This window comes from Centrocercus urophasianus, unplaced genomic scaffold (genome assembly GCF_019232065.1).
Source record: "Centrocercus urophasianus isolate 14NV4802_14NV808 unplaced genomic scaffold, USGS_Curo_1.0 seq_30, whole genome shotgun sequence".
Lineage (NCBI taxonomy): Eukaryota > Metazoa > Chordata > Aves > Galliformes > Phasianidae > Centrocercus > Centrocercus urophasianus.
The window spans coordinates 5,003,357-5,030,625 of record NW_024884867.1 but is presented as its reverse complement, the minus strand read 5'-3'; the positions used below and the strand labels follow the sequence as shown (position 1 = coordinate 5,030,625).

Here is a 27,269-nt window from a genome sequence, read left to right as displayed (position 1 = left end):
CGCAGCCCCGATGGCTGAAATTCATCGCTGAAATGCAAAACTTGTTGGGGCTCCGCGGCGCTCCCCTCGCGCGCTCTCCCCCGCTCTCAGCCGGCGCTGGCGGAGCAGCAACAAGTTTTGCATTTCAGCGATGAATTTCAGCCATCGGGGCTGCGCCAATGAGCGCCGCGCGGCCCGGGGCGGGGCTCGCCGTTAAGGTGGCTCCGCCGCGCCGGCTCTTCGCCCCTCCCGCTTCGCTCCGCTCCCTCAGGCCGCTGCCCCGCGGTGTTGCGGGGGGAGCTGCGCGGAGCGATGCCCGCCCGCCCGGCCCGGCCGTCGGGGTGCGGAGCGGAGCGGCGGGATTCGGGCGATCCGAGCCCGGGAGGTGCTGCTCCGGGCGGCGCGCGGTCGGAGCCCTCCCGATAAGGGCTGAGACGGGGAGAGGCGGCCCGCCCCGGGTCCGGGCAGCGGGAACGGAGCGGTCCGAGCGCGGCGCCCTCGGGGTGAGAACACCGCTTGGACCCCGGGGAGGATGGGGAGGGAAGCGGCACCTGTGGGGCTCGCAGCTCGCACGTTTCGTAGTGAAGAAAAAATAGGAAGAAAATGAAATTACTCGCACCAAAAGAAAAAAAAAAAAAAAAAAGAGAGAGGGAGAGATCTATAAATAAGCAGCCGAGAAGTATTTGTGTATGGCAGCAGAGTTTTAAAGGGATTTTTTCTGCAGGATCAGGATGCCGCGCTGTGATTAAATATTGATTTTGTGTAATTAGTTTTCATGTGAACTATCCTCCTCGCTGATGGCTTGGAGATTTCAGAACGGGAGAAGAAATGGAATCGGACGTGGAAATTATTACTTAGCGGAGGGACGGGGGTGCTCGGGGCCGGCGGCTGCACAAAGGGGAGAAGCGAAGTTCCGACCGCAGCGGGGAGGGCGCCGACAAAGCGGAGCGGCGGAGCCCCGCAGGCGGAGCGGTTCGGATCCCGCAGTTTTGCGGCTCCCGCAGGGCCCGACCCCCCCTTCCCACCACCACCACCACCACCACCACCATCACTGCCCCCAGCCCCGGGGCTCCGCGTGCGCTCCTCCCGCGGCCGCCGCGCGCCCCTCCGCGTCTCTCTGCGCCTGCGTGCGCGCCGTCGGAGCGCGTCTTGCGAACGGGCGCAGCGCCCCCTGGCGGCCGCGCGGCGCAGCACTCCGGGAGAGCCGAGCGGAGCCGTCGGGGCGCGGCGCGGGGCGCTGCGGAAGCTCCCGCGGGGCCGCAGCAGCAGCACGGGCGGCTGGGACGCGGTGCGGGGCTCCCAGGTAGAGGGGGAACAGTTCCGGCTCTGCCTTTAGGGTAGATGGGGCGCACTGTTCTAATTCGTAATGTTAACAGTGTGTTGTGTAAATGGTCACTGGTGTCCTCTTGATCCAATCTTTCTCTGGCCACAGAGGCGTTCTATTTACATGGGGATTTGTTTTTGTTTTCTTTTTAATTGAAGAAAAGTATGGATTGAGCTGGAGGGGGGTCCGAGCACTGATGGAGCTGTGGATGTCTCTGTGCACTGCAAGGAATGGGACCAAATGGCTGGCCTTTGGGGGTCCTTCCAACTCAAACCATTCTGTGGGTCCGAACCTGAAACGCAGCACAGCACAGAGAGCGCTGTAAATGACAGCAACACCAGTGCACAGAGGCACTGTGAGTGTATTCATGCCAGGGTTGCACAAAGGTATTTCCCACTGAGGTTGCCATGTGCCTGCTGGACGATGTACCTGTCAGGAGCACCACTGTATACTAATTACTGCTGTAATCACATTGGATTCCATTTGTGGCCGACCCTTTTTATCACAGCTTTGTCATCACGTTTATACACAGCCTCTTCTCTGGGGAGACAGCCTGGGCTCTGCACCGCGGCTGTGATGAGAGCTGCACAGCGTGGCTGTGGAAGGAGGAAACTCACTGCTGCCAGTGCTGCGTTCCCACTGCCTGGAGCTCCCACCACTGCCGTGTGACCTCAGGCCGATGTGCCATCACAGCTCTGCTCCAACTCCAGGGCTGTTGTCTCAGGGGCTTATCCTGCAACAATTCACGCACACCAGCTTCCATGTAAGAGACCAAATCTTTTGGCAAAGAGATTTTCAGCTATGAAGACAGCTCACCCCGTTACTGTGCAGGTAGATGCCGCGTCCATTTGTTCCTCAGGTGGAAGAAGCGCTGTCAGAAGAACTGTGTGTGGGATGGAGACTCCCTCGGTCCATTGGCTGAACACCCCAAGTGTTCCAGGACCCTGAGCTCCCATCTGTGCCCAGCAGCAGAGCCCTGCACTGTGCACACCAACAGAGCCCTGGGGCTGTCACTGCCACCGGAGCTCAGGTATGGAGCGCCCGGATGGGGAAACCTCTCCATACAGGGAGAAGTCTATCCTACAAACAGTATTTTTACTTTCGGTCTTTGGGTTTTGGCCATCGTGGGGGGAAGGAGGGAAAGGCGTTATTTAAATAGCGGTAGCTGCAGGGGATTATTTTCTAAATTAACAATAGCCGTCGCCGCTGCCAAATCCGAAGTGGAGAGGATTCATTGATTTCGACTTTCAAGACAATGGTGTGATTTGGGGTTTCATATTGCAAGCTCTGCAAACCAAATAGTGGGGTTGATTTAGAAAAGGAAAAAAAAAAAAAAAGAAGAACAATTCAAACGCCATCAATTCATCAGCCCTGAATTCAGCTCTTTCCACGGTGCCAGGCCGACTTGCACTGAGAAAAGTCGCTGCTCAGCAAAAAAAAAAAAGAAAAAAAGAAAAAAAATCCCTTTTTAACAAAATGAATGCATCATACATAAAACATCACGGAGCGTACAATTAGTAAGCAAATGTAAGAGTTCAGCTCAGTTCATAATTATTCAGCAAACCTATTCAGGACGATTTTTTTTTTTTCTTTTTTTTTTTTTCCTCCCTGCAGCAATCAACTGTGTGGGCTCATTACCACCGAGAATCTAAGGAAAAACCACACATAACTGTACAAAACAAGCCCATATGCTGGAAAACTTCAGCTCGCCGTTAGCAAGAGGTCTTTTAAGCTGTTCCATCAAGCAGAGGCACAGCTTGCTTTCCTGTGCCGCTCACACCTCAGCTCTATAAGGTAAAGATCAGCCTTCAGGTGTATCAGTGTAACTACTGAAAGGCACAACGGAGGGATAAAAGTGAAACGGATGACACGTGTTCAGCAGGACGGGGCTGTGAGCACTGATGGAGCTGTGGGTGTCCCCCCAGTGGGACCAGAACAGCCTTCAGGGGTCCCTTCTGACTCCAACCTGGGTCTGTGATTCTGATTGCGTTGAAGAAAAACAACACAAAACCCAACAAATTAGCTGACATAAACACCCCAAAGGATTAGTTAGGCTGCAGGAACTGTAAGGGTTTTATATTTCCTAAAGTAAGTCGGTGAGACATAAATAAAAAATAGCACCTCTCTATACGGATAATCAGTATTTAACTCTCCTCGGTATTTTACGGTGGAGTTTGTATGATTGACTTTGTTCTGCTGTTTTCTTAAACCCGAAGCAGGTGGGATTTATGGCAGCGTGGTGAAGCAGGAATGAGTTCTGAGCATCTGGAAAGTCGGGCTCACCGTGGGCGATGCCAGAAAACCACTGCAGTTAATTCATTTTTCATCATCTTATAAACCGACCTATTGTGAAAGCAGAAAACCAGAGGTGATTTCGTAAAGTCTTGATGACTTAATTTTCCCTGAGCGTTTGGTTCACAGAGGGCTCACCTTGGTGCTTTTCTTTTACATACAGACATCAGGTGCTGTTTTATGCTGTGTCTGCAAGTTCTTCTCTGCCACTTCATAGAATGGTTGGAGTCGGAAAGGACCCCCAAAGGCCGTCTGCTCCCACTGCCTGCAGTGCACAGGGACACCCACAGCTCCAGCAGTGCTCACAGCCCCGTGCCCTGAGCGTGGCTGTGTGCAGGGATGGGGCAGCACCAGCTCTCTGGGCACCCTGTGCAGTGCCTCACTGCCCTCAGTGTCAAAACTTCATCTTTTCATCCAACCCAAATCCCCCCTCTTCGAGTTTGGAACCATTTCCCATTATCCCATCACTACAAACCCTGCTACAGCATTTGTCCCTTTCTGTCCCACAGCCCCTCTGGGTACAGGTGGCACACAGCGGGCTGCCCACCACCAGCACAAGGGGTTAAACATCTCCTGCCATCCCACAGCAGCGCCGCTCCGGGATCACATGGACAAAAGGGCCGATTTAATCCCGGCTGCAGACGACTCACATTGTGCTCCCAGACTTCGAGCAATGTCAGGCTATCGGGTTTCCCACTCATATCCAAGGCACAGCCCGAGCACAGACGGAACAAAGACCTCTTTGTTACCGGGGAAAAAAAAAAATCCCCCGCAGATATTAACAGCGCAGCAGAGTTCAAACTGTTAAATGATTCAAATATTACTTAATGAATACATTCCAAATGAGGTCTCAGAACCCAGAACGCTTTTTAGATCATCATTTACAGAGAGCCCGCCTCTTCGTTTACTTCTTTATGAACTCGTTGCTGTCAGGTTTTAATTATAGCCATTTTGCTTCCGGGCTTTTTCACTTATTGGCAGAGTTTGGTTCTCCCCATTGCGCTGCAGACGGTGAGGGCTGCACCTCCCAGTCGTGGCATTGCCTCCCATGGGCGGTGGCGCCCCATCCCTGGGGACACTGAAGGTCAGGGGACAATCCCAGGGCAAAGATCAGCCCGGGACATCGCCGGTGCCAGCATAGGAATACTTGAATAATCAACAGGATGCCTTGAACTTTCGCAATCGATCATCATTGGCTCGAGCTAATATTAACTTTGGGAGATGCCATTATCTACCGATTAATGGAAAGCGAGAGTAAACGCGTGCTGTAGCTAATTGCCCAACACAAACACTGCGTATTAAAGTCGTTACAGATAAGGCTTGGTTTGAATTTAAGGACTGCGTAAAGGCGCTGCTGCTTTTCCTCACCCAGCAGAATTGCCAGGACCTCATTGCGGCCTTCCAGTACTTGAAGGGAGCGTATAAACAGGAGGGGGAATGGCTGTTAGTGAGGGTGGACAGTGATAGGACAAGGGGGAATGGTTTTAAACTGAGACAGGAGGTTTAGGTTAGATATTAGGAGGAAGTTTCTCACACAGAGGGTGCTGAGGCACTGGAACAGGTTGCCCCAGGCTGTGGATGCCCCATCCCTGCAGGCATTCAAGGCCAGGCTGGATGTGGCTCTGGGCAGCCTGGGCTGCTGGTTGGCCACCCTGCACATAGCAGGGGGTTGGAACTAAATGATCACTGTGGTCTTTTTCAACCCAGGCCATTCTATGATAAGGGCCATGCTTCATTGTCTCAGCTCTGACCATTTGGAACTGCTGAAGTCCCCAGGAGATATTTGTTTTTAAAATCCATGGCTTAAAGGGTTTGACTGTGTTTTCTAGCAATGAGTAACTTCTGTGACTGGCATTTCCTGGCTGCAATTTAAATGCTCGAGAGATAGGAAGACACTTTAATTGACTGAATGCTATTTATATTTCTATTGTGCTAAAAGTTTATGGCACAGTCTTAAAATCAGAGCAGTCCAAGCGCCACCTGCTCCTCCTCCCAACACAAACACATGCAAAGAGGAAAAGTCACAGCACGAACTCACAGCCTTCACAAATGCCAATCAGTTAAAAACATGGGGCTAACTCACAAGAAAAATGGCAGTACCTTCACGGAGCAGCACGTTATCTTCATACATCTCACTTTCTTACTGTTGTATCAGCAAAAAGCTCCTGTGCTTCCCTGTTCTTCTCAATGAAACACAGGCACTCCTTGCGAGTCCATTCAGACCGCGCTCCTACGTGCAGCCAAGCGACGGGTTTGAAAGGTTACTGCAGAATATGGTTCACAGCAGTCTACTGCAGTGAATAAATATCATGTTTACATACCCATTATAACGGAACCATGTTGCACTTCCACTGCTTCATGTTGGTTTGCCATCTGGAACTTCAACAAGCTGAGAAAAAAGAAGAGAGAGAGAATTCAGTTTTGCATTTACAAAAAGGAGCTGTACAAGTTTCGATTTACAGCAGCAGAAACCCATCCACACACAGCCAGAGCTGCATCCCCGTTGGCACACAGCCTGCCTGGTGTGCAGGGCTCGGCCACACTGCGTGTGTCTGCTGTGATGGGACAAGGGGAAACGGCCTCAAACTCAGAGGGGAGAAGGAGATTGGATGTAAGAAGTTTTTACACTGAAGGCCATTCTGTCTGCATAGTGGGACCATTCCTTCCTTGCAGGGATAGGATACAGGGTTAGCAGCACCTGTAACAGAAGAAGACAGCCACAACCACAGCACTGCTCAGTTCCAAGCATATCGCATGGAAGTGTCTGCAAAATGCTCAGCCTGGCACATTGAAACACACACTCATAACATACAAAGAAAAGCACCTGCTCCATATTCCAAATGACCACAAGGTTCCAGCCAGGAGTCACTTCGCTCCGAATCCCAAACCAAACTTCTGACCCAACCCCTCTCCCCCACTGCTAACATTGAAGCACACATTTGAGTCACAACACCGTACTGCATCCACAGAGGACTCCCACCTTCCTACACAGCCCGATGCAGCTAAGCACCAGTTCATGATCAAACCACAACTGCTAATACCTAAGACAAGAGACGGAGCGTTTTATCATCAAATTTATTGAAACGTCATTGAGTTTTGCTGGAGGTCACACCAAAGTCTGCCAAAGTCAACTAAATGTTTTACATTCACTACAAGATTCTCTCAGATTTTCACAACTAGTTCTGTTATTTGTGAACTTGTAGGGCCCCTTTCCCTCTGTGTTATGAGTCCCACAAACGACAGCAAGACTTGTATTCTACCACTGAGATGGAGCCTTTCAGTTTCCAGGCTTGCAACAGCCCTCCTTGCAGCAGAGCTGTTAAATGGAAGTGTGTGCACATATGTCCACATGTCTATTTACAAAACCAACCTCCTGCTGTCACAAATATCCATCAAACTGTTCATCGAGAAAGGGAAAGCAGGGAACCCCCCCCACTGCAGCACAGAGGATGAAAGCACCCAGGAGAGCTGCTCAACCCTGGCAGCAGCGGGTGTGCTCACCTGGCTTCAAGTTCAGGCAGATTTTGTCATTGACACAGAGGAGAAATCAGATTGCTCCTTCAGTAAGCAGAGTAAGTAAAAAAATGGTTCAAAGTAGAATGGAAGTGATATTATAAAGATGGAAGCTTAAGCAAGGTTTGTCCTACCGAGGTTACTGGGGGCACGGGGAGGAAATCAGGCAGCAACAGAACTTTACCTAACTAGTGTTTCTAAAGTAGTTGGCTTCTGATCTAGCGAGCATTTTGGTAATACATGTCTATGAGATGCTCTACCTCCATATCTTAAAAAACGCTGAGGATGTTTTCCTGTTTGAGAGTTATCTACAGATGTCTTTATTACACTGCTTCTCAAGCATCTACTGACAAACATCAGAGAAACATGTTAGATGCTACAATTTAAACTTTCATCATACCTGAAAGTATACATTTCTTTTTAAAGTGTATTTTCAACATGAAAAGAGCTAAAAAATCACCGTTATATTCCATTGTGTGATGTGTGTGAACTCAAGACAATTTGCATAACTTCCAAAGTGAACCTCTGGAAAACAGCACTTTCATTATCAGCATTACGTTAGAGAAGGTCTCTGCCTTTGCTGGCACAGCGTGGTGAAGAGGAACTCGATGCATCTTCTTGCTCTAGAAAGCTGCTTCTGGAAAATTTCAAATTGCAAGCAGTTTATAAATCACAAGCCGTTTTTCCTTAATCTTGCCAAATTTAATGAAGAAAAAACATTCGCATTTCAATGTACAAAAGTCCAATAAAACACTTTGTTTTTTTTGCTTTGTGACTGGTGGGTAAAGGTTGTGTCAAACTTATTTAACAGTAAAAGTCTTCCAATTTCCACTGTGAGCAACTTCGTTCTGATTTGCCTAGAGGATAACGACCACCCAGAAATAAATAGCTATAAATACATTCATTGTTCCTATTTCAAAAATTATCCACGTAGGGAAGACACAAAATTGAAGTTAACTTGTTGGAATCCGTTTCTTTACAACGGGACGGGGCCGAGGTGTAGCAGAGTGACTCAGAACAGGGGGGAGAAAAAAAAAATAGGGCATAAATTGGTCCAGTATTGACATTCATGAAACATATCAGTTAAGAGAATTCTGCCGTTAATTCGACCTTTAAATGACTCTACTCAGTTGATTTTTATTTGCTTCAGGTATACATAATGAAAGCAGTTTCCTTTGCATCTTTGCTGAGGACAGGTATAGTAGTACCCTGGAGACACTGTAACAACCCCCTTCAGTATGCATGTGCGTATATATAATTATATACAAATAATCATGCATCCACACACACATTGTAATGCGACACTGCATGTGACGGTTAAATCCATCATCATTCATCATTGGCAGCACTTGTTCCTCTGACTTGGCCTTGATTACGTAACTGTGGAGAAAGAAAACACACAAGGTAAGCATTAAAAGCTCCTCGAAACATCAAGTGCCAAATAGCTTAATTAACCTCCAATTAAAACAGGGCAGGGCAGTCACAGCATCACCGAGACCGAGCAATTCAGAGCAAAGCAATGCAAGGTGTCCCAGGGCCCTCACACAGCACAGCAGACTTTACAGCTGCTGCTGCTGGGATCCCACCTGTGGCACTTCAGCAGTCACAGTGGGAAATACCAGCATTAACAGACACAAATACTCAGAGCTTTGCCAATCTCGGGAAATGCTGCTTTCTGCAGCGTAACTACTTTTACGCAGTTTAACATTTAAAAATGGCTGTGTGGAACTGGATTTTAAGAGGTTAACGTGCTTTAAAAGGTGACAGTCCACAGCTTCCCTCAATAATGTGGATTAAGTCCACATATCACAGGACAGTGACTCCTGCAGGTTGTGCCCAGGAAATGATTTGCAGGCTTCAGAGCTCAGAGCCAGCACAGTGATGACAACAGGTCATGCACTTTGGGTTTCTGCACTAGCAATGCAGAAGGAAGCAGGTTCTATGGCCAGGGTGTAAAGGCATTCTGCCAACAGACCAAGCACCCGTGGTTGTTTTTACAGTAGTTGTGTGCAGAGAAGGTCTCTCATGTCCTCTGGGCACAAAATGTCTCCTCCAGCTGTTGATCACATCAAGGTATTCAATCAGGAAGGAGCTCAAGGCTCAGAAGCATTATGTGGTATCGTTCTGCCAGCAATTCCCATATCATATATATCAGTCTCCTTTTCCATCCAGCAGTTGACTTACACAGCTTGATTTGCCTCAGAACCTACAGAGAACTCCTCTAGACGTCAGCAGCCAATGTGCCTCGAACGGAACCCTTCTTACGCATCTAAACGTAAAATAAAACTGTGAGCTACCATGTAAAGAACCTATCATGCTGTTGGTTAGTAAGAGAGAAGTCACAATCGACATGGCCAAGGCTACTCACCCTGGCCACGACCAAAACCAGCCTCAGCTGAAGGCTTTGGGAGGCCGGGTACACAGAGCAGGTTTGTTGGGGTGAGGGATGCCTGGGAACCACACAGCAGCTGTAAATGATGCTCCTTAGATTTTTATCAGCCTATGATGCCTCAGAACCACCCTGCTTGAAATGCTCAAGGACACAAGGTGTACCACAGTGCTTTGGCAGATGCTCTCCTACTATGCAGTGATTAGCTGATGTGTATGTAGTGAGCCACAGGTGCTCCTCACTTCCAGGAGTCAGATGTATAAACCACTATGTGATAGAAAAAAAAATGAGGAAGATGGGCTGGCATTGAGAAACTCTGGAAGAACACAGGTGAGGAGTCACAGAGCAACAAAAAAGTAACAAAAACAGAGAGCCTGACAATAAATAGTGGCTTAAGATGAAGAAGGGGACCAACAAAAGAACTGAAAAGTCCACAGAATCTGAGGGGAAAGAGTAACTTAAACTAGAATGAAGAAAGGGTGCTGGAGAGAAAGGGAGCAGCAAAAGAAAGCAGTGCATCTGGGGAAATGCAATGCTGCCAACGTCACCACGCTTGTTTCCTGTGCTTGTCACACTGCTTAACACAGCAGTGTCAAAGCTATTTCTCTGCAGGGATGGAAGCACAAAGACACTCTAGTCAATACTGTAGGCACTTCCCAGTAGTCCAGGCCATCTATTTAAACAAACCTCTATTTAAACAGGAAAAAAACCAAAATATTTCAGCAGTAGGTGCCCACTCCTCTCACATTTCACCATACTCACAGAAAAGCTGTGTTAGCAGTGTGAAAATGTGGCTTTTGCAAAAAGCAATGCACTGAAGTTCTTGAAGATGAGGTCACATGTGGTGAGCTACCTGAAACATGCTAGCTGCACTGCTTTGCAAAACAAGAAAACATGAGTAGGTTTGACATTTAAAAACAAGGATAAGAAATCTGTGTGATCCATGAAAACACCTTTCCATAATCAGAAATACCCCACTGCCAATGAGAGTGCAATGTTTGCAACCGTGAGTGAACTCACTCTTCCCAGATCTGTAACAGGAGCTGCCAGGGCAGACTATCCCTCCAGCTACCTGAAGAGAAAAGGTGGTTTTACCACCTCACACCACCTACCTATTAGCACCAACAGCAAAAAAACACCTCTTCCAAATTCCAACATTTCCACACTGTTTGATAAAAACCAAACATCAAGTGGGGACAGAAGAATTACAGCTACTTTTGGTTCTAAAAGATGTGCTAGGCTCAAACCACGAAAAAAGCACTTCCAAAACCACTGTCAACAGGGAGACAAAACCATGAGACAGTCTGTTTAAACAGGGCTGGCAGATGAAATGAGTAAAACCACGCTAAAAAGCAAGTGATAGCTGCAGGAACATCGTGCCCTGACACTACCAAGACAACGGAAGGAAAACAAGGTGAACAGGTTTTGGACATAAATGGGCAAAATGGGAAGGAAATAGAATGGACTCCACAAACTGGAGGACTAAAAAGGAAGAAAAGCTCACGTCAGAGGTCAGTTCTGGAAACAGACTGGAGAAGGCTTCTTGCTCAGCCTATGATGCTTCTCTACCTCTTAACAGAAAGCATACTGAACGTATCTAACAGATGGATTTCCTTCCAGACATCAGTCCAAAGATGGATTAAGCTATATATACTTGATCTTCACAGCCACTAAAGCACATACATTGATAAGCCCATCCATTTTACTGGCTTCCTTTTTGCAAGTAAAATTCTCAGTTTTGCTGAGCTAACGAGGATGAGCACTGCGTTGTCACGCGATCTGAACAAGAACATTGCACAGCGTGCTTGAAGAGGAAAAGTAACCAGCTCCAATGATTAGAAATGAACCAAAGCAAACAATGCAAAACTGATGATGGCTCTGAGAAGTGGTAAAAAAAAGTAGTGAAGGTGATTTTGTGTGATGAGCGTGAGAGCACAGATAAAGAGATGGGCAATGCAGGCACCCCAGATTTAGTGACAGCAGAAACACTGACCTTAAAGCCACTTCCAGCCCACCACAATGCAGCATGCAGAAGCCTGAAGTGCATGGGTCTGCACAGCAGAACCACTGGAGGGGCCACAGTGCTCATCAGCAGTTGCCCAAATGCACGCAAGGGAATGGATAAAGCTTCACAAAGCTGCAGTTCCCAAACACTCAATGGCATCACTACAGATAGCACACAAACATCAGCCTGAAGATGCTCTCACCGCTTCCAGCTCCTTTTGAGTCTCATCCTCCATCCTCCTGATGTCTTCCATAGTCAGATCGATCCACTTGTCGATCCAACAGAACAGCTGGCGATGGAAGTTGGTAAATATCCTTTTTTCTTGCTTTAAGAAGATAAGAAAGCATTACACGAGAGGCCTGCATCCTGCCACCCGCCAGCACAGCAACTGCAGTTCTTTACTCTCAACATGAAGCACTTACCTTCTGTATAAGGTTTTCCACTTTGTTCTGCAGTCCCCACCATTTAAATTTAATCGTCACCAACTTGTAAGCACACATTTTAGGGCACTCTTCATCAGTTGCTAGCTCTTTCTGTTTATGGATAATTGGAAAAGGTTTGTTTTTTTTTAATTCATTTCAGTGAAATGCATTTAATATTACTCTACATCTTAGTAAATGACTGCACTAATCTCAACACAGAGTAGCAGGGATTAACAAATAACTGAGTTACATCCATACCTATCTTATATATCTATAAGACAATTCAATTAATGCTGCAAATATATATTTTAAATCTGTTTTAGCATTGATTCCATTTCCATCACTTCCACTGCAATATACTTCCTGAGGTTTTGAGGGGACAACAAAGCTTAATTACAACAGCTAGTCCCAAATTATTATATACTTCTGGGGCTATTACCCAAAGGCAATTATAATCTGAGCTGTATCAATTTTCTCAACATAATGGTGGAAAACATTCACTCCAGAAAAGATGCAGATCACAAAACTCACATCATCACCCCCGAAGTTTACTTCTCACAAAAACACAAAACAAATCTGATTTGGTTCTGCTTTTCCATATACTACAAAAAGGAATCAAACCTTGGCATGCTCTCCCCTATTCCTCTCTCCCTCACCTTCCTTCCCTGGAGATGATGGCAGAAGGGTTTGCTCTTAGCCATACACAGACACTGCCTCTAATTCCTACTTTCTTATCACGGTTTCTACTTCGAAACAGGTTTGAAGCACCCGTAACATCACAGATGCTGTTTTTCCTACAATTCATGCAGCCAAGTTTACATATCAGAAGTAACCACGTCCTATTTTTGTTTAACAGCACGTTAGGTTACTCCAAGCCTTGCAGAAGAGGAAAATTAAAGGGGAAATAGGGAAGCAACTCAACCCAAACCTCTGCATGTGAATAATAAGCAGTACAATGGGAAGACCATAGATTTATATTCTGCCTGAGATGTTGGTTCCTTCCTCCTGAGGGAAAGAGCAAAGACTGGTATGGAAAAGCCCTGTGATGGCTGTGTGACCCAAGGACAGAGAGAAATTACTTTTTTTATTATTATTATTATTTTTTTTACAAACATCTGCAAAAGGAGGAAAACTCAATGCCTGGAACCAGCATGCAATTTATAATAGTGTATACTCAGAGGTCTTGAATACAGATAACACTCACCCAATTTAATGTGCACTGGTATAATTTAGTAGTGATATTGAACAAGCAGCAGACAGTAACTTTGCTTATTAACACATCTGGAACTTTAAATGAATGCACAAGAACAGAAACATCAAAAGCCTGCCCTCTGTTCTAGCACTAACACCAAAGTGCTGGTCTTAAGAGGACAGGCAAACGTTTTTTTTCCTTGCTGATGACACTTCATAAGGCTGTAAAGCCAGTTCTTCTTACCTTCCAGTTTGGCCCCAAAGGTCCTCTCTTGGTCTTAACTGACTGGAATAATGCAGGGTCTTCATCAGCTTTGTAGTCCTATAATATAAAAACAAACAAGCCTGAGTGTCGGAAAGAAGCAGCTACAATAAAGCTCCTGCTCATGGCAACCAAAGTGATCCAGCCAACAGCTGGGAGCAGTGAGTGGAGCAGGTTTTGAGTCTGGTTTGAATTGGAGTGGAAAACTCCATCACACCAGCTCGCTTGCTGCCCGTCACCAGCAGTGCTCCTGATGTATTTACAGCAGAACAGCACCCTGGGCCTCCTCCTCAGTCCCAATTTGTGTGCCCTTGTGCTGGGCACTGTGTGCCATAGACACAATCCTTTCAGTTTTGTAAACTGTTTTTGGTGGGGAAAGGAATAATAACACTGAAATCAGAATGCTGATGTTTTCCAAACTGCAACACACGTCTGCTTCTGAACCATCAATCAGAGCAGAAAGGGAAGAAGGCATGAGTGAGCTAACTTGAGAAATCAGGACCTGGATGACCCCAGCCTGCAAGGCACACTGCTGGCCAAGGCACAGAGCGAGCACAAGGCAGCAGCTCCTCTGGCACTGCATTACAGAACAGGCACCACTACTTACCAGGTCAGTCATACACAGTGGGAACAAAGCCATTAGCAAAAGAGCTGAGAGATGCTCCTAGTGCATGGAAAGCTCACTTTCACTGATGAGGTGTATGGAAATGATTATTTCAGAGAGACATTTATTTGGGAATTAAGACAGGTTAGAAACCCCTGACCTTGGTATCCAGGACAAGAAAGGTTTACATGACGTATGGGAAACACGTGCCTAAGAAAACCACTGCACCCAAGTAGCCAAAGAGAACTGTAAAAGTTGAAATGACTTCTAAGCAGGATGAGAACTCAGTGGGTGCTACAGAAAAACCCAGGAACACTTAGCAAAATTAATGTGCAGTTTTAAAAGACAAATTTTGATGAGAACAAAATGTGCAGAGCACAGAACGAAAGAAACACTGCCAGGAAAGCAGCTGCTGGGATTCCCCAATCCTGCATCACAGGGCTGTCACAAAGAATCCCATCCACAAATTGCTTTAAAGATGAATTAAAACTAAAGCTTCATCTTCCTACTGCATCCCTGGACATGGAAAATTCAATCCTATCCACTTCAAGATACGAATAATTGTAAGAAAGGCTCTGCGAGCACCAGAACTGCAGTAGTGCTCCTTATGAGGCACAGCATCCAAGCACAGTGCCTTGAGAACTGCTTTCCACCTACAGCAGCTGCACACACACACAAGATAACCCCAGCACTGGCACACCATGGAGCAGGGCTTACCAGGCTGGGTCACACAGGAGTCCATCTGATCTAATATCCTATCTCAGTGGCCAGTAACAGATGCATGGAAGGATGCACACAGCCCATAGGCAGATCTAGCAATCCAAGGAACAAGAAGCTGGCTCCTCGCTTATGTACTTCGTTTGTAGGTTGGTTTTATATAAAGCTCAGTGTTTTTGCTGTCAGATGCACTGAAGGCCCCATACACCCCACTAGTTAACGGATTTAGAAAGCATTAATAGATGTTCAGATCTTTAAAATATATATAAATGGATTGCTTTTGCTAGAAGCATGATTCAGAAGACCTCCTACCGCACTGCTGGTGGATATATTTTCACTGTGACCACAAGGCAGCATTTTCTTCTATTTTTCCCTCTAAATTGAAACAATATATTTATACAAAGAGCCCAAATAATAGCCAGGCAGCTTTAGCAGGGCACTCCCACAGGTACTAAGAGAATTCTTTATCCACCACACAGGAGTAATTTGAGGACTCAGCACAAGCACCGCATGTTAACACTGAGAATCCAGCAACACGTGTATGCAGGCCCTTCCCAGGATGAGAGCAACATTTGTTCTTCAGGAAAGCCCCGTTCATTTCTGATTTTACTGGACCAAGGCACGTCCTTTTTACGAGCACCAACATGAGCAGTATTTCCTCACATACAACACGCATGGCATACAGAGCAGAGCACTAACTCCCAATTACAGCTGCAAGCAGGCAGCAGTACAGGGCACGAGCCTGCTGCCTCCTTAGCACTGCGGCTCCTTTAGGAGCCAGCAAGGTGAGCACAGGGGCACAGCCACACTGATTGCCAACAGTTGCAGACTTCTCCTCCCATTAGTGATTTCCAAACACTGTGGGTGAAGACAGCTGCAATCTGCTCCAATCCTCAGGTCCACAGCACATTCTGAAGGCTTCATCTTATGTCTGTGAATAGATATTTCTAAAACAACTCCTGGCTGGAAAAAAAAAGGAATTTTCTTTACAAGTAAATCAAGAAATACATTTAAGTCCTTACAACAATATATTTTTACATAAATATATTTCCTACTCTAAAATACAGGTTATGACTGCCTGTCAACCCCACTCAAACACCAGAGTAGAAGATACCGAACAAAGGCAGCAAGCTATTGCAACATATCAACAACTTTCTAACCATCAGTGCTCTTATGCTGCATTTGAGAGTATGAGAGACCAACAGCATATACTTCACTCACAGTCATTAAGGTGAAGGAAGTGCAATTAACATGTTAAAAGATATACATTGAATACATGGGACCCCGGAGCAGGCGTGTCCCATTCACTCAGTGCTTCCTAATACTTTCATCACCTGTGATGCCTTTCCACCCATTCTGTGTGAAAAACTTTATTTAGGACAAGCACAGCATGCTCTGCACATGGCTCTGAGCAACTGGATGGCTGTGAGCACTGCTGGAGCTGTGGGTGTCCCTGAGCACTGCAGGCAATGGGATCAGATGCCATTCAGGAGTCCCTTCCAACTCAAACCATTCTATGATTCTGTGCTACTCTCCCACTCCTGTGGCATTACTTGTAGCACAGAAATAAACGCTATAAGGAAAAGGTAGGAGCGAAATAAAATTCAAAGAAAAGAGATGAGTCATGGTGACATTGTAGAGACCACATACAGAAGACTTTTCAAGAATCACACCACATCCTGTTAGACCAAAGCCTAGAAGGACAAGAGAGCACTACAGGAACTCCTCACAACACACAAACCCTACCAGCATGCAAGCAAGTCAGCTGGACTGGAGCCAGAGTACAAATAAACAGCAGTTCTCTGCAAAGTTTAAGGAAAATATCTGTGCAGCAAGTGCTTAACTCCTGACAGCAACAAGTCCTTCTTAGGAAGAAAAACAGGCAGCAGTTGGAAGAAACATTACAGCTAAAAAGCCCCGAAGCTCTCCTGAAAACTAGTCAGGCAGGCATGAGATGCAGCTGAGTAAGAATATAGAGAAGTAAAAATCCTCTCTGAAGAAATACACAGATGTTGTTTCATGTGTACTTCCTGCTTAAAACCGCAATTCAATACACATGAATGCAACAGACTGCAATAGAGAATTATTCAGAGACCGTGAACCGTATCCAATAAAGCAATAATTGCAACAAACCCTCAATTCAGGTGTTTCTTCACAGTTCATTGCCCACCAATGCTAAAAGTTACTCCGAGATGCATCAGCGTAGTGGGAATAACATCATCAGGTGGTGCCACCTCTTCTCCCCCTTGTCCAGTGACACCCACCAGCAGCAGCCCATACTTTCACACACCTGCCTCACCTGAGCACCAAAACAAAACAAGCCTGAAGCCCCACGCCTCATGTTTCAGTCGACTGAGCGTTCCCTTATTCAAAATAAGCATCCTTATTTATTTTTCAGATAAACTGAGAGGTTATGATGCACACCAGACGCACCAAGACTATTACCAACACAGCACACGATACTACGCTTCTGGCCTGCTAATAATGAACTTTTTAACGCCTATCACATCACAAATTGAGTCCAAACTGGGACAGATCCACCTTGCTTTCAGAGAAAACAGTTTTTTCAGTCAAGAAACTTTTAAAATTCTTCTACAGACTACAAAAGGATGTTTCCTATGTGATATTATATTTACTGAAACTGTAGAGCCAGGGGGATCACAGAATCATAGAATGGCTTCGGCTGGAAGGGACCCCAAGGATCATCAAGTTCCAACCCCCCTGCCAGTGCACAGACAGCCCATATTAATGCTTGAACTAAGAGCAAGAAAATACTGACTGCTCTGTACGAAATTGTACTTTTAGAACATTGTTTCAAGCAATGTAATGATCCAGTATGACCTAGAAGAAGACACCTAACCACCTCTTCACTGTACAGAAACAGCTATAAATCTGACTTCAATTCCTTTGTTTTTGCTACACTCCAGCTTCATACAAATTGTTTCCAAAAACGCAGACTCTTGTGATGTTAACTGAGTGTTCAATTCTGCTTACTCTTTAAAAAGTCTTATTCTCCTGGGAAGTGATTTTTGTATATAAACCACATAAAGCTGCTTTGATTGTATGCTGGAGATGATTAAGAGGCCAGGGTTAAATCTATACCTGAAGAAAGCCGCAGATGTTGCCCAAATTATTTCTATACATACTTAAACAAGCACAAGTTAGCATATGCATACCATCAGTACCTTTAGGAAATGCACTGCTTTTTGTATTTATGCTGATTGCAGCTCTGAAACTGAAGTAATCGTCACACTACAATGCTTTGGCCAAGGTTCAATCACCGAATGCAAGGGTACATCTTGAGTGTATTTATCACAACTTTTACCAAAATTGGATTTTAAAAATGCAGCTTGCTTCCTTCAGTCACGCTGTTATCCCAAGTAGCACAACTGGGTTCTTTTGGACAAAAAATAAACAAATGTAAATAAAACAAAGGCCAGAAAGTGCAGATTTTCACCACGGAAGAGACTACCAGTCTGGGTCAAGGAGAATTCCCTGCTGGCCAACACTGAGCTGTTGAAGAAAGGGGGCAAATAAGAGGTGTGAGAAGGGTGCCAGCTCATGGGTAACTCACAGCAGGATCTACATTCAGATAAAACTTCATTCAACAAAGCAGTGACGTGATATTCAAAGTCAGCACTCTGCAAAATGGAATGTCTAAGGGATGAAACGGAAACGCAAACCTGAATCACGTGGTGGAAGTTGGTCCCAAGGATACCTACACTATCATGGGTCCTACTGTGAATCTGAACCTAAAAGCACTTTGCTATGGCCAAAAACGGTGTTAGAGTCACTACAAAAGGAAGAGAACATAGAAACATAAGAGGTGACCTGAGACTCTGGATTAAACCATTCCACGTTTATAGTTCTGACACTCTGTAGACCAAACATTCAAAAGGAGGAAAAAAAAATAAAAAGGAGGATAATGTACTGAAAATAGTTTCAAGGACTTTCATATATGAAATGGTTTCCATGCGAAGACGGATGGAGAGACAGCGGACCTGGGAGAGATGTGACGGAGAGGAGGTGGGGGAGGACAATGGGAGAATGGTCAAAATCTGTAAGAATTCTGCAGAAAGTATAAAAAGGGGCACAAAATGAACTGAATGATGAGGCAGGCACGTGCTGTGTCTCTGTACCAACAAACACTCCACAGAATTCACGAGGCTACAAACGGTTTCAAAATGGATTAGATGCACTCACGGGAATGGAAGTTCCTACCAAAGGGCCAGATGTAAGCACGGGCTCTGGAAGTCTTTTAAACAGATTGATCTTTCCACAGATATGCACCTCTCAGCTTTTTGTATTCTATGCTTCCCAAGTGCCTTATCCTTCCACACGTCACTGCTACTGGCCCCTAACAGGATACTGGGTTAGATGGATCTTGATCCTGAGCCTAAAGTACAGCTTCTTTTAGCATACCGCCATCTGTCAGTCTTCAGTACAAAGGAAACTGCAATATGAAGGCAAACCATGGCACACAGCACTGCAAGAGGGCATTCAGCATAAGTAGTGCTGTTCCCTGACAGTACTCCAAACAGAGTAAATATGTAAGATCAAGGAACATCAATAATAAGCACCTTTATTTACAGGTACTGCGACTGAGAAAGCATCCTGACAGATGACAGCATAGTAGTTGTCTGCCACAATTCCAGGCATGGAATAGGGAATGCACAACATACATTTACCTGCCAGGTCAGCTCTAAGGTCATATGGAATGTCTGAAAGAACAAGGGGCAGCAAAATGATTCTTCACTGCATTACAATAGGTGAGGTACATTTCGTTTGCTTTACAGGGAGGTTCTCCAAACAGTGTATTTTCACACATGTAAACCCACAGATCACCCATTAAACATCAGTTAAGCAGCAGTGCAGGTTATACACTTAAGCTGGCAACAGAAATAGCAATTTATGAAACACGCCTTTCCCATTCACATACCACTGTGGCCTTTTCCCTCTTTCCTTTACTTGCCTGCAAAGGAGTCCTCTCTCACAATGAAAGATATCCAAGTATTTATTTTTTGGAAAATAACAATTAAATAGTTTCAAGAACAGCTGCTTGCACAAAACCAGCACAAAATTATCACGTGAACACAAACAGGCCAGTGTTGGTTTAAGCCAGAAATTAGGACAAGCACTTTACAGTGAAGGTGCCCTCTGAAGTTGTGTAAACCTGCGTGTAAAATCAATGTATCCTACCTTCTTACTCACATCAGTCACACACAGTGAGCTGCTTAACAATTGGCAATGCAGAGGAACAGAATGGGAAATATCACAGACCTGAAGGGCTGCCCTGTAAGCGAAATCCCAGCAAGGCACATAAAGCTGAATACATCTCTTTGGGTATTTACTCCAGTGAAATTTCACATTATCAGATTTAAGACATCTTTTCTGTGCAAACTGAAAAGAGAAGATGGAGGCCTGTGCTCCTAGCACTGAATTTTGCCACTCTCTCTTCTTCATCTAGCAGCCAGCTTCCACCGCTGCACACACTCCTCTTTGTCTGGCATACAACTTCACTAAAAAAACCATGTGCCATTACTGATAAAATCTCTCCTAATTTTTTCCTTCCTCTATAAAGATATTAAACTTCATACACTCAGGAAAAGGACCACAGACTCCCAAGGAGAGATTTCTGGGTGTATCCATAATGCTGATGGTCACCAAAGCAATTAACGATGAGGAAACAGAAAGAGTAATCCCACAGCTTTCAGAAGATACCAAAGTTCATTTCTTGAGAATTGTTTGGATAAAAGGAGTTTAAAACTAAAGTCTAGTTTTTAGTGGCAAAGCCTGACAGCTTCTCTCGAGATTGCCTGAGCCACAGAGTGAAGGATGGGCTGGGGGACAGAGAACTTCTAATCAAAAAGTAGCAGCAGAAGCACAATAGGAGCTTGGTGGAAATGCTGCTCTCTCTCATGCTGGACAGCTGGGGCAGGTTCTTGCTCTTGCCTTCACACGCTGACATGAGCACACAGATCCCTGCTCCATCTACTCAATTACTTGTCTACAGCTGGAAATAAAAACGACACCAGCAGTCTGTTGATTTTCACGTCTGTGTCTTGTAACTGAGAGTCAAACCCAACAGTTTAAAACGCAATTCCTAAGCATGAAGCACAGGAAAGAATTATTCAAAATAATTGTATCTGTTGGATAAAATCCATACCACTTCCAGCTCATTCACAACAACCAGAAAGCACTGGCAGAACGAGCAGCACGCTGTGCCCCCACCCCAACATTAGCATGTTTACTTACTCCTGGTTCTACTTGAGTTCTGTCTGCAATGTCAATATGGACAACTTCAACACTCTTCCACGTGTTGGGATCTAAATTGTGCACCTGCAAAAGAAAAAGGAGTGGTTTTGATGCCACCACCTGATGAAGCTGTGTACCTCATGCAGTGAGTGTATTTTATTCTGGACTTCATGAAGGTAGAGTGTGTTCTCAGAATCTGTGCTTTCTTTCTCTGCTTTCCTACAAGGGAATTATTTCTTTAGTTAAATTAATTCACTAAACAATTTTAAACCAACACAAAGCCTTCAGCTCCTGTGCTTTCATGAGACCAGATTTAAAATCAAGCTGTATTCTTTGTATTCATCACAGCTGATGAAATCGAGTTCTAATTAGAAATGTCACCCATTCAGTAAAATGGTTCTATTTAGAAAGAAATCTTCACAAGTTCCAAAATGCAAATATGGCAGGTCTCAATAACCTGCCTACCTTTAGTCAGTTCTCTAAAGAATAGGCCTTCCTCTAGTATGCTTCAGATGAATGCATGCAGGATGAAGCTACACATTGATCTAAGCATGCTATTAACTTCACATCTGTTACCTGTATGGCACACCTGAACTTACAATTAAAGAAAGCAGAGCTGTTCAAGAAATACCCTCCTTCTCTGCAGCACATCCTTTCTTCAAGGATGAAGCAATTCACCAAAGCACTGAGAATATACTGACCATCCTTCCCCCCCAAATGCTCTGTAAGTACATTTGTCACCGTACAGAAGAGGTTTCCTGAAGAGACCCATGAACGGAATGAACCATCAACACAGGAAAAGAAGACCTCCAGTCCAGAAAACTTACAGCTTAAGCTTCAATAAATAGCCCTACAGAAACGTACTAAAATAAACCATAATGTCAGTTTCAAAGTCACTGGCATGCCTAAGAGAAAAGAATATGAAATTAAAAGTTCCCACTTCCTGAAAACCTCTGTTAATGTCAGTAAGAATCAGATATCTGCACTGATACTAACATTAAAAACAGAAAAGAAATTCCTCTTTTTTTTTCTACCTCTTTAGATGAGAAACTCTGATCACCTCAGAAGGATTTGAAACCTCAGAAGAATTTACACTTTCTGTGTAAATGACTGGTTGGACTTTGACCGTCATACAGTGATTATCTGCCATTACTGGATATGGAAGACCTTATTTGGCTGAAAGGAAAATATTACTAATGTTAGGTATCCAAACCCAACTCACGTTCTCTGACGTCCCCAGGTCGGGTTTGTGCCAGGTCTCGATTTTTATGAAGAAATCATCTTTCATGTATTCATTCTGTAAGAATTAAAACAAAAAAAAACCATGAGTTTGATTGTGCTCACTCAGCTTAACTCCTAGTTAGACAGCGTAGGTACGTTTTACATAAGTGCAAATTTACATTTGCATAAAGCAGTCCTCACTAAGTCTTAACTAGCACACATTCTATTTAAATTACAAAAAGAAACCCCTTTCTCCTGCACACAGAAGGTACAACGAGATAACCTGCCTCTGATGGGCAGTGCTGGTGGTGGGGGGTGGCTGCACTGAGTGATGCTGGAGGTCTCTTCAAACCTTGGTGATTCCAAGAGCAAGAAATCAGCTACAGCACCAAGTGCTCCATTGAAAGCAGTCCTACTGGTAAGCCCAGCTCGGTGCACACAAATAGAAGTAAGGGCGCTGTCACTCAGGATCCCTCTTCCTCAGCTCTGAAATTCTTTACTTCTACGTTCACAGCATTTTAAATGAATACTGCAACAAAGATGGAAAAATTCGACGCCAATATACTTCAGTTAATGAGACCATTCTGAGAGCTGGGTGACAGCTGACACAGAGCAGACGTTCACATATAGCACAGTTACGACCGTCGAGGTCTGGCTACTACCAAACCTTATGTCTACAGCCCAGCACAGAACATTTCTAATTTCAGAAGTAGAAAAGCAGACATCAGTGTGCACACATCATGGGGAAACAAGCCGAGCAGTTCAGCAACGTGTTTGCAGCACCTTATGCTGTACCCTCAGGGTGACAATCTGAACCAAGTCTGCAAGCGAGCAGATAAAGGAATTTAACATCAAATGTACAAAGCTCCCTCAAACAGATCACCAAAATAGAGACACGGGATAACGAAGGCTTGCTGGTCTCTTTATCACACATTTTAAATAGCAAAAACCCCAACACCCCAGCTAAACTGGTCCACCTTGCTTCTCAGTTAACCCATTTTAACTGAGGCAGAATTTCACTTTCTGCAAAACAGGATTTCAGGGACTGATTATTCCACATTCAAGACCATAGAAAAAGCTGACTTAGCGTTCTGTTCTTGGCCTGCCTTAACAAGACAGGCGTTACAGAGCTGTAACAGTAAGCAAAGATACAAAACATGATGCAAAAAATGAAAGCATTTCTTTGCCAAATTACAGTTCTTTCCAATTATAGGCAAGTAGTGACAAAGTAACAAGCTGTCCTGTGCCAGGAACCCCCACAAGGCACAGGTACGTGGCTGAGGCTGGCTTGCTGGAGTCAGTTGTAGCATTCACAACAAATAAAACATAATTCAGATCAATCCACCATAGCACTGATAGCAATTCAAACACTCACCGTCACAACTGGTCATTGGAAACACGTGGGAGGAAAGCAAAAAAGAAACAAAAGCGTTATTAGATAGGATTGTTTATGAAACATTGCAGACAATTAATACATCACAGTGCTAAGAAACATTCAAGATTAGTCTGAGAGATTTTGGTGTATGCAGTCAGCATGCTGCAGCAGATTACAGCTTGCCAGCCCTAATTTGGGAAGTTTACTACAAAGTGCTTCCAACTATTGAATAAAAACAACAGAACAGAGCCTACTCTTAAGGCTGCCACAGTTAAAGTATTTCAATAACGCAGTCACCTCCTTTAAACAGACTACAAAGATGTACAGAAATTACTTGGTTTCTAACAGCTTCTGTTCTACACTCAAAGAAAGAGTGAGCTGTTAGTCTTGCACTAATGGCACTGCACTCTAAGGCTGCTTTTTATAGGCTTATATAAGGCTGCTCTTCAGAACAGGACATCTCAGAAACACAACATTAAAGTGCAAAATGTGCTTTCTACTTGATGGCACCCACTCTGCTCCTAAACAATTTAAGACCATCCCTAAACACTAACAGCATGAGACACTTCAGCACAGAACTAAGTGTCACCTACTTGTTCTACAGTAAGGATATGCATTCCAGGCCTTCTCGTGGAACACCAGGGAGCCTTCTGGAGCAATCATTCTTACAAAACCAGGAACTTTACTGTAAAAAACAAAAATTGACATGATTTAAGTTTATTTGCCAGCTGCAGAACCTCACTGATTTCTCCCACTCTAAAAAAGAAAGGCATGTTCTACCCAAGCACAGCAAAGGTCACGATCCCTAAGTTACTCACAATCAGCTATGCAGGAACTCTAACAACATTACTGATCACAGAACAGTTAAGAGAACATTGCTGAAGGTAACAAGGAGGCTGTGGATGCCCCATCCCTGCAGGCATTCAAGGCCAGGCTGGATGTGGCTCTGGGCAGCCTGGTCTGCTGGTTGGCGACCTGCACACAGCAGGGGGTTGGAACCAGATGATCGCTGTGGTCCTTTTCAACCCAGGCCATTCTATGATCCTATGTAACCGCAAGGTAATTAACAAAGATAGTCCCAACCAATATCTATGTTTTCCTCACCTCTTTAAGTGATAGATTTTGTGAGTATATTGTCCCTTCTCATCATCTTTTTCATAAGGCTCGTTTATTAAGACTTGAATTCCTTCACCGCCTCCCGTTTCATTTTTGCTAGCTTCTGCCACCGAATAAAGTTGACCAACTTGATACTGGAAAGTTAAGAAAAGTCAGATTCAATATTTAAGTCAGGCAAAATGGCCAATGCACAGAAGAACTGCTAGCAGGAACACAATGAAATTAGGAAAGAAAATTTAAAAAAGCATTCATGACAACGTGACTATGGGGCAAAACACACCACCTCGATGCACCTCTTCCTTCACCTTAATGCAACACACTGGTATGGAACCACCACCCTTCATTCATCCCACATTAAAAACAAAGCATAGAAATTCTTCATGAAATAAAAGTAATACAATCTTTTGTTTACAAGATTTTGAAATGATTGAATTCCAGCACCAGCTCTCCCAGATTAATACTTTTAACTAACTAGGTACCACCCTCACAGGACCATTTAAATAGCTGCCTTCAGATCTCAGAAGACCGTTCCCACTTTTGCCTTCAGGAAAAGCTTTGGGGTCACTGAATGCCTTGATCAGCAGGAAAACTCTGCTGCAGCACACAGTTGCACAATGTTTTTCTCTCGCTCGTAAGCCACGGAGTGGCTCAGAAACAACTAAACGCTGCAGGCCTGTAGGCATCTGCCTCCTTTTGAAATTCACTGATCTGCAACAGGTTAGCTCTGCCTGACTGGTGGCTTACACACATGGTACCTTATGCACAGCTGAGCTGCACTGAGCTGAGCGCATGGAACATTTGGATCCAGGGCAGCCAGACTTAAAGAACACGTTGGCATCTTCCCATCCCTCCCCCGAGAGCCAGAACAGGTCAGATGAGGACATACCTCTTGCACTGAACATGGCAACACCACTCGGCTGAAAGGACAAAAAGAAAAATTAATACAATGAACTGTCAGGTTTCAGCAACAGATATAAGCTGTAATAAACACAGTCAAGAAGGAAAGCATCAGCACGAGCTAACTTAGGATTTCTTTTCAGATGCACTGTACAGCAGTACAGTTCTATGGGGACAATATGAGAAATCTGCGTGAAATCAAGAAGGCAGATGTGTCAGGAAGGGGGAGATGGGTGGGAACGTCAAAAGCTGCACAGAAGGGCAAGGAAATCCAAGCCCCATTTCCAGCTCTGCTGGAAACTCAGAGCTGCCAGCTTTTTTCACATGTGACGACAAACAGCCCTGCCAGTGCCACAGACAGCAGAACACACACATGGGCCCTCAGAGCCTACAAATGAACGTTAGCAATTACAGCCGTTATGAGTCACTTAAAGAGCGGCGACGGCTCACGCCCATTGAGGTGGCAGCGGGACGGCACCGGGTGCCCCGAGGTCCCTCCAACCCGAGCCGTCTCGTGCCTCTGTCTCGCAGCTCCTACACACCTTCTTTATTTATCCCTGACGGGACAGGGATTCGCACGTGTGCCTTGCCGAACTACTTCCATTTCCACCTACAAAACCTTCCGAGAGAGATGGAAAACCAAATGGAAAAAAAAAAACAAGACAGCCACCTTTGAGATCTGACCGCCTCAAACGTTTCAGCTCGGAAAGCGGAGCTCGCAGCTCACCGCGGGCTCGCCCAGCACGGCCGTCAGCGCAGAGCTGAGCGCTGACTCGCCCGGCCGGACGCGCGGTGAGCACCAAACGAAGCCGCGCCCCGGGCGGCAACGGAGCGGCTGCGGGACCCCGCGGTGCCGCCCTGAGCCGCTCGGATGGTCGCTCCTACCGTCCCTGCAGCCCCGCGCCCTCGATAAGGGAGCGGCCGAGGCGACGCGGCCCCGGGCTGGGGCGGGCCGGGCGCTTCCGGCGCGGCGGAGCCGAGGGAGGCCCAGCGCGCATCGGCTCCCGCCACGGCCCCACCCGGCTGCAACCTCGTGGCTCGGCGCGGCCCCGCCGCCGAGAGGCGCGGGCGGCTCCAGCCACTCTCCGGCAGCACCGGGCCGCGCCGCTCAAAGCCCCCTTGCCTCCCGGCCGCCCGCACTCACAATTCCTTGATCAGCACCATCTTCCCCGCACCGCCCCGTACTGCGCACGCGCGACCGGCGGCGCCTGCCCATTCCGCACGGTGCGCTTCCGAGGAAGCCCCTCCCCTTCGGAGATGGACGCCCAATCCCGCCGCGCCGTGCAGCCTTACTTCCGGTCCGCGCCTCGGTGAACCCGGGCACGGTGCGTGGCGCGCACGCGCCCGCCGCCACCAATCCGAGGGCGCGTGACTCACAGCAACGCCTCCACCTCACCTGCAGGCAGCCAATCGCGGCGCGCCGCCCCGCCCCGCCCGCCTCCAGCCCCGCCCCGCGTCCCCTCGGCCCGGCGGGAAAGGCGGCTTTGGCCGTAGGGTGCTTGGTGTTGGAAAAGAGCTCCGTCCAACTGTCAGCCCGTCCCCGCTGTGCCATAAAGCCACCGGCGCCACATCTCCCAGCTGAACCGCCCTCGTATTCCACCCCTGTGAGAGCAAACCACCACACACAGCGCGGAGCAACGCTGACACTCAGCGGGATAAATGCTTTCCCAGTTCCTCGTAATGAAATGTCACTGCGTTTGCGATTGT

The 27,269-nt window shown here is 46.0% G+C and overlaps 1 protein-coding gene across 2 annotated transcripts; it reads right to left on the bottom strand.

The window, feature by feature from the left end:
• Positions 1 to 6,656: 6,656 nt before the first annotated feature.
• Positions 6,657 to 26,775, bottom strand: PITPNB (phosphatidylinositol transfer protein beta). Of its 2 annotated transcripts, XM_042828978.1 has the most exons (12): positions 26,707 to 26,775; positions 25,552 to 25,582; positions 24,654 to 24,799; positions 24,143 to 24,234; positions 23,550 to 23,557; positions 22,176 to 22,250; positions 20,954 to 21,037; positions 13,360 to 13,437; positions 11,925 to 12,035; positions 11,705 to 11,827; positions 9,293 to 9,377; positions 6,657 to 8,488 (listed from the first exon to the last, which is right to left on the bottom strand). In XM_042828978.1, the coding sequence occupies exons 1-11, from the start codon at positions 26,724 to 26,726 to the stop codon at positions 9,330 to 9,332; spliced, it is 816 nt and encodes a 271-aa protein (XP_042684912.1). In that variant the 5' UTR covers positions 26,727 to 26,775; the 3' UTR covers positions 6,657 to 8,488; positions 9,293 to 9,329. The 2 variants fall into 2 exon arrangements, with proteins under 2 accessions (XP_042684912.1, XP_042684911.1); XM_042828977.1 differs by lacking the exon at positions 9,293 to 9,377.
• Between the last annotated feature and the right edge of the window lie 494 nt (positions 26,776 to 27,269).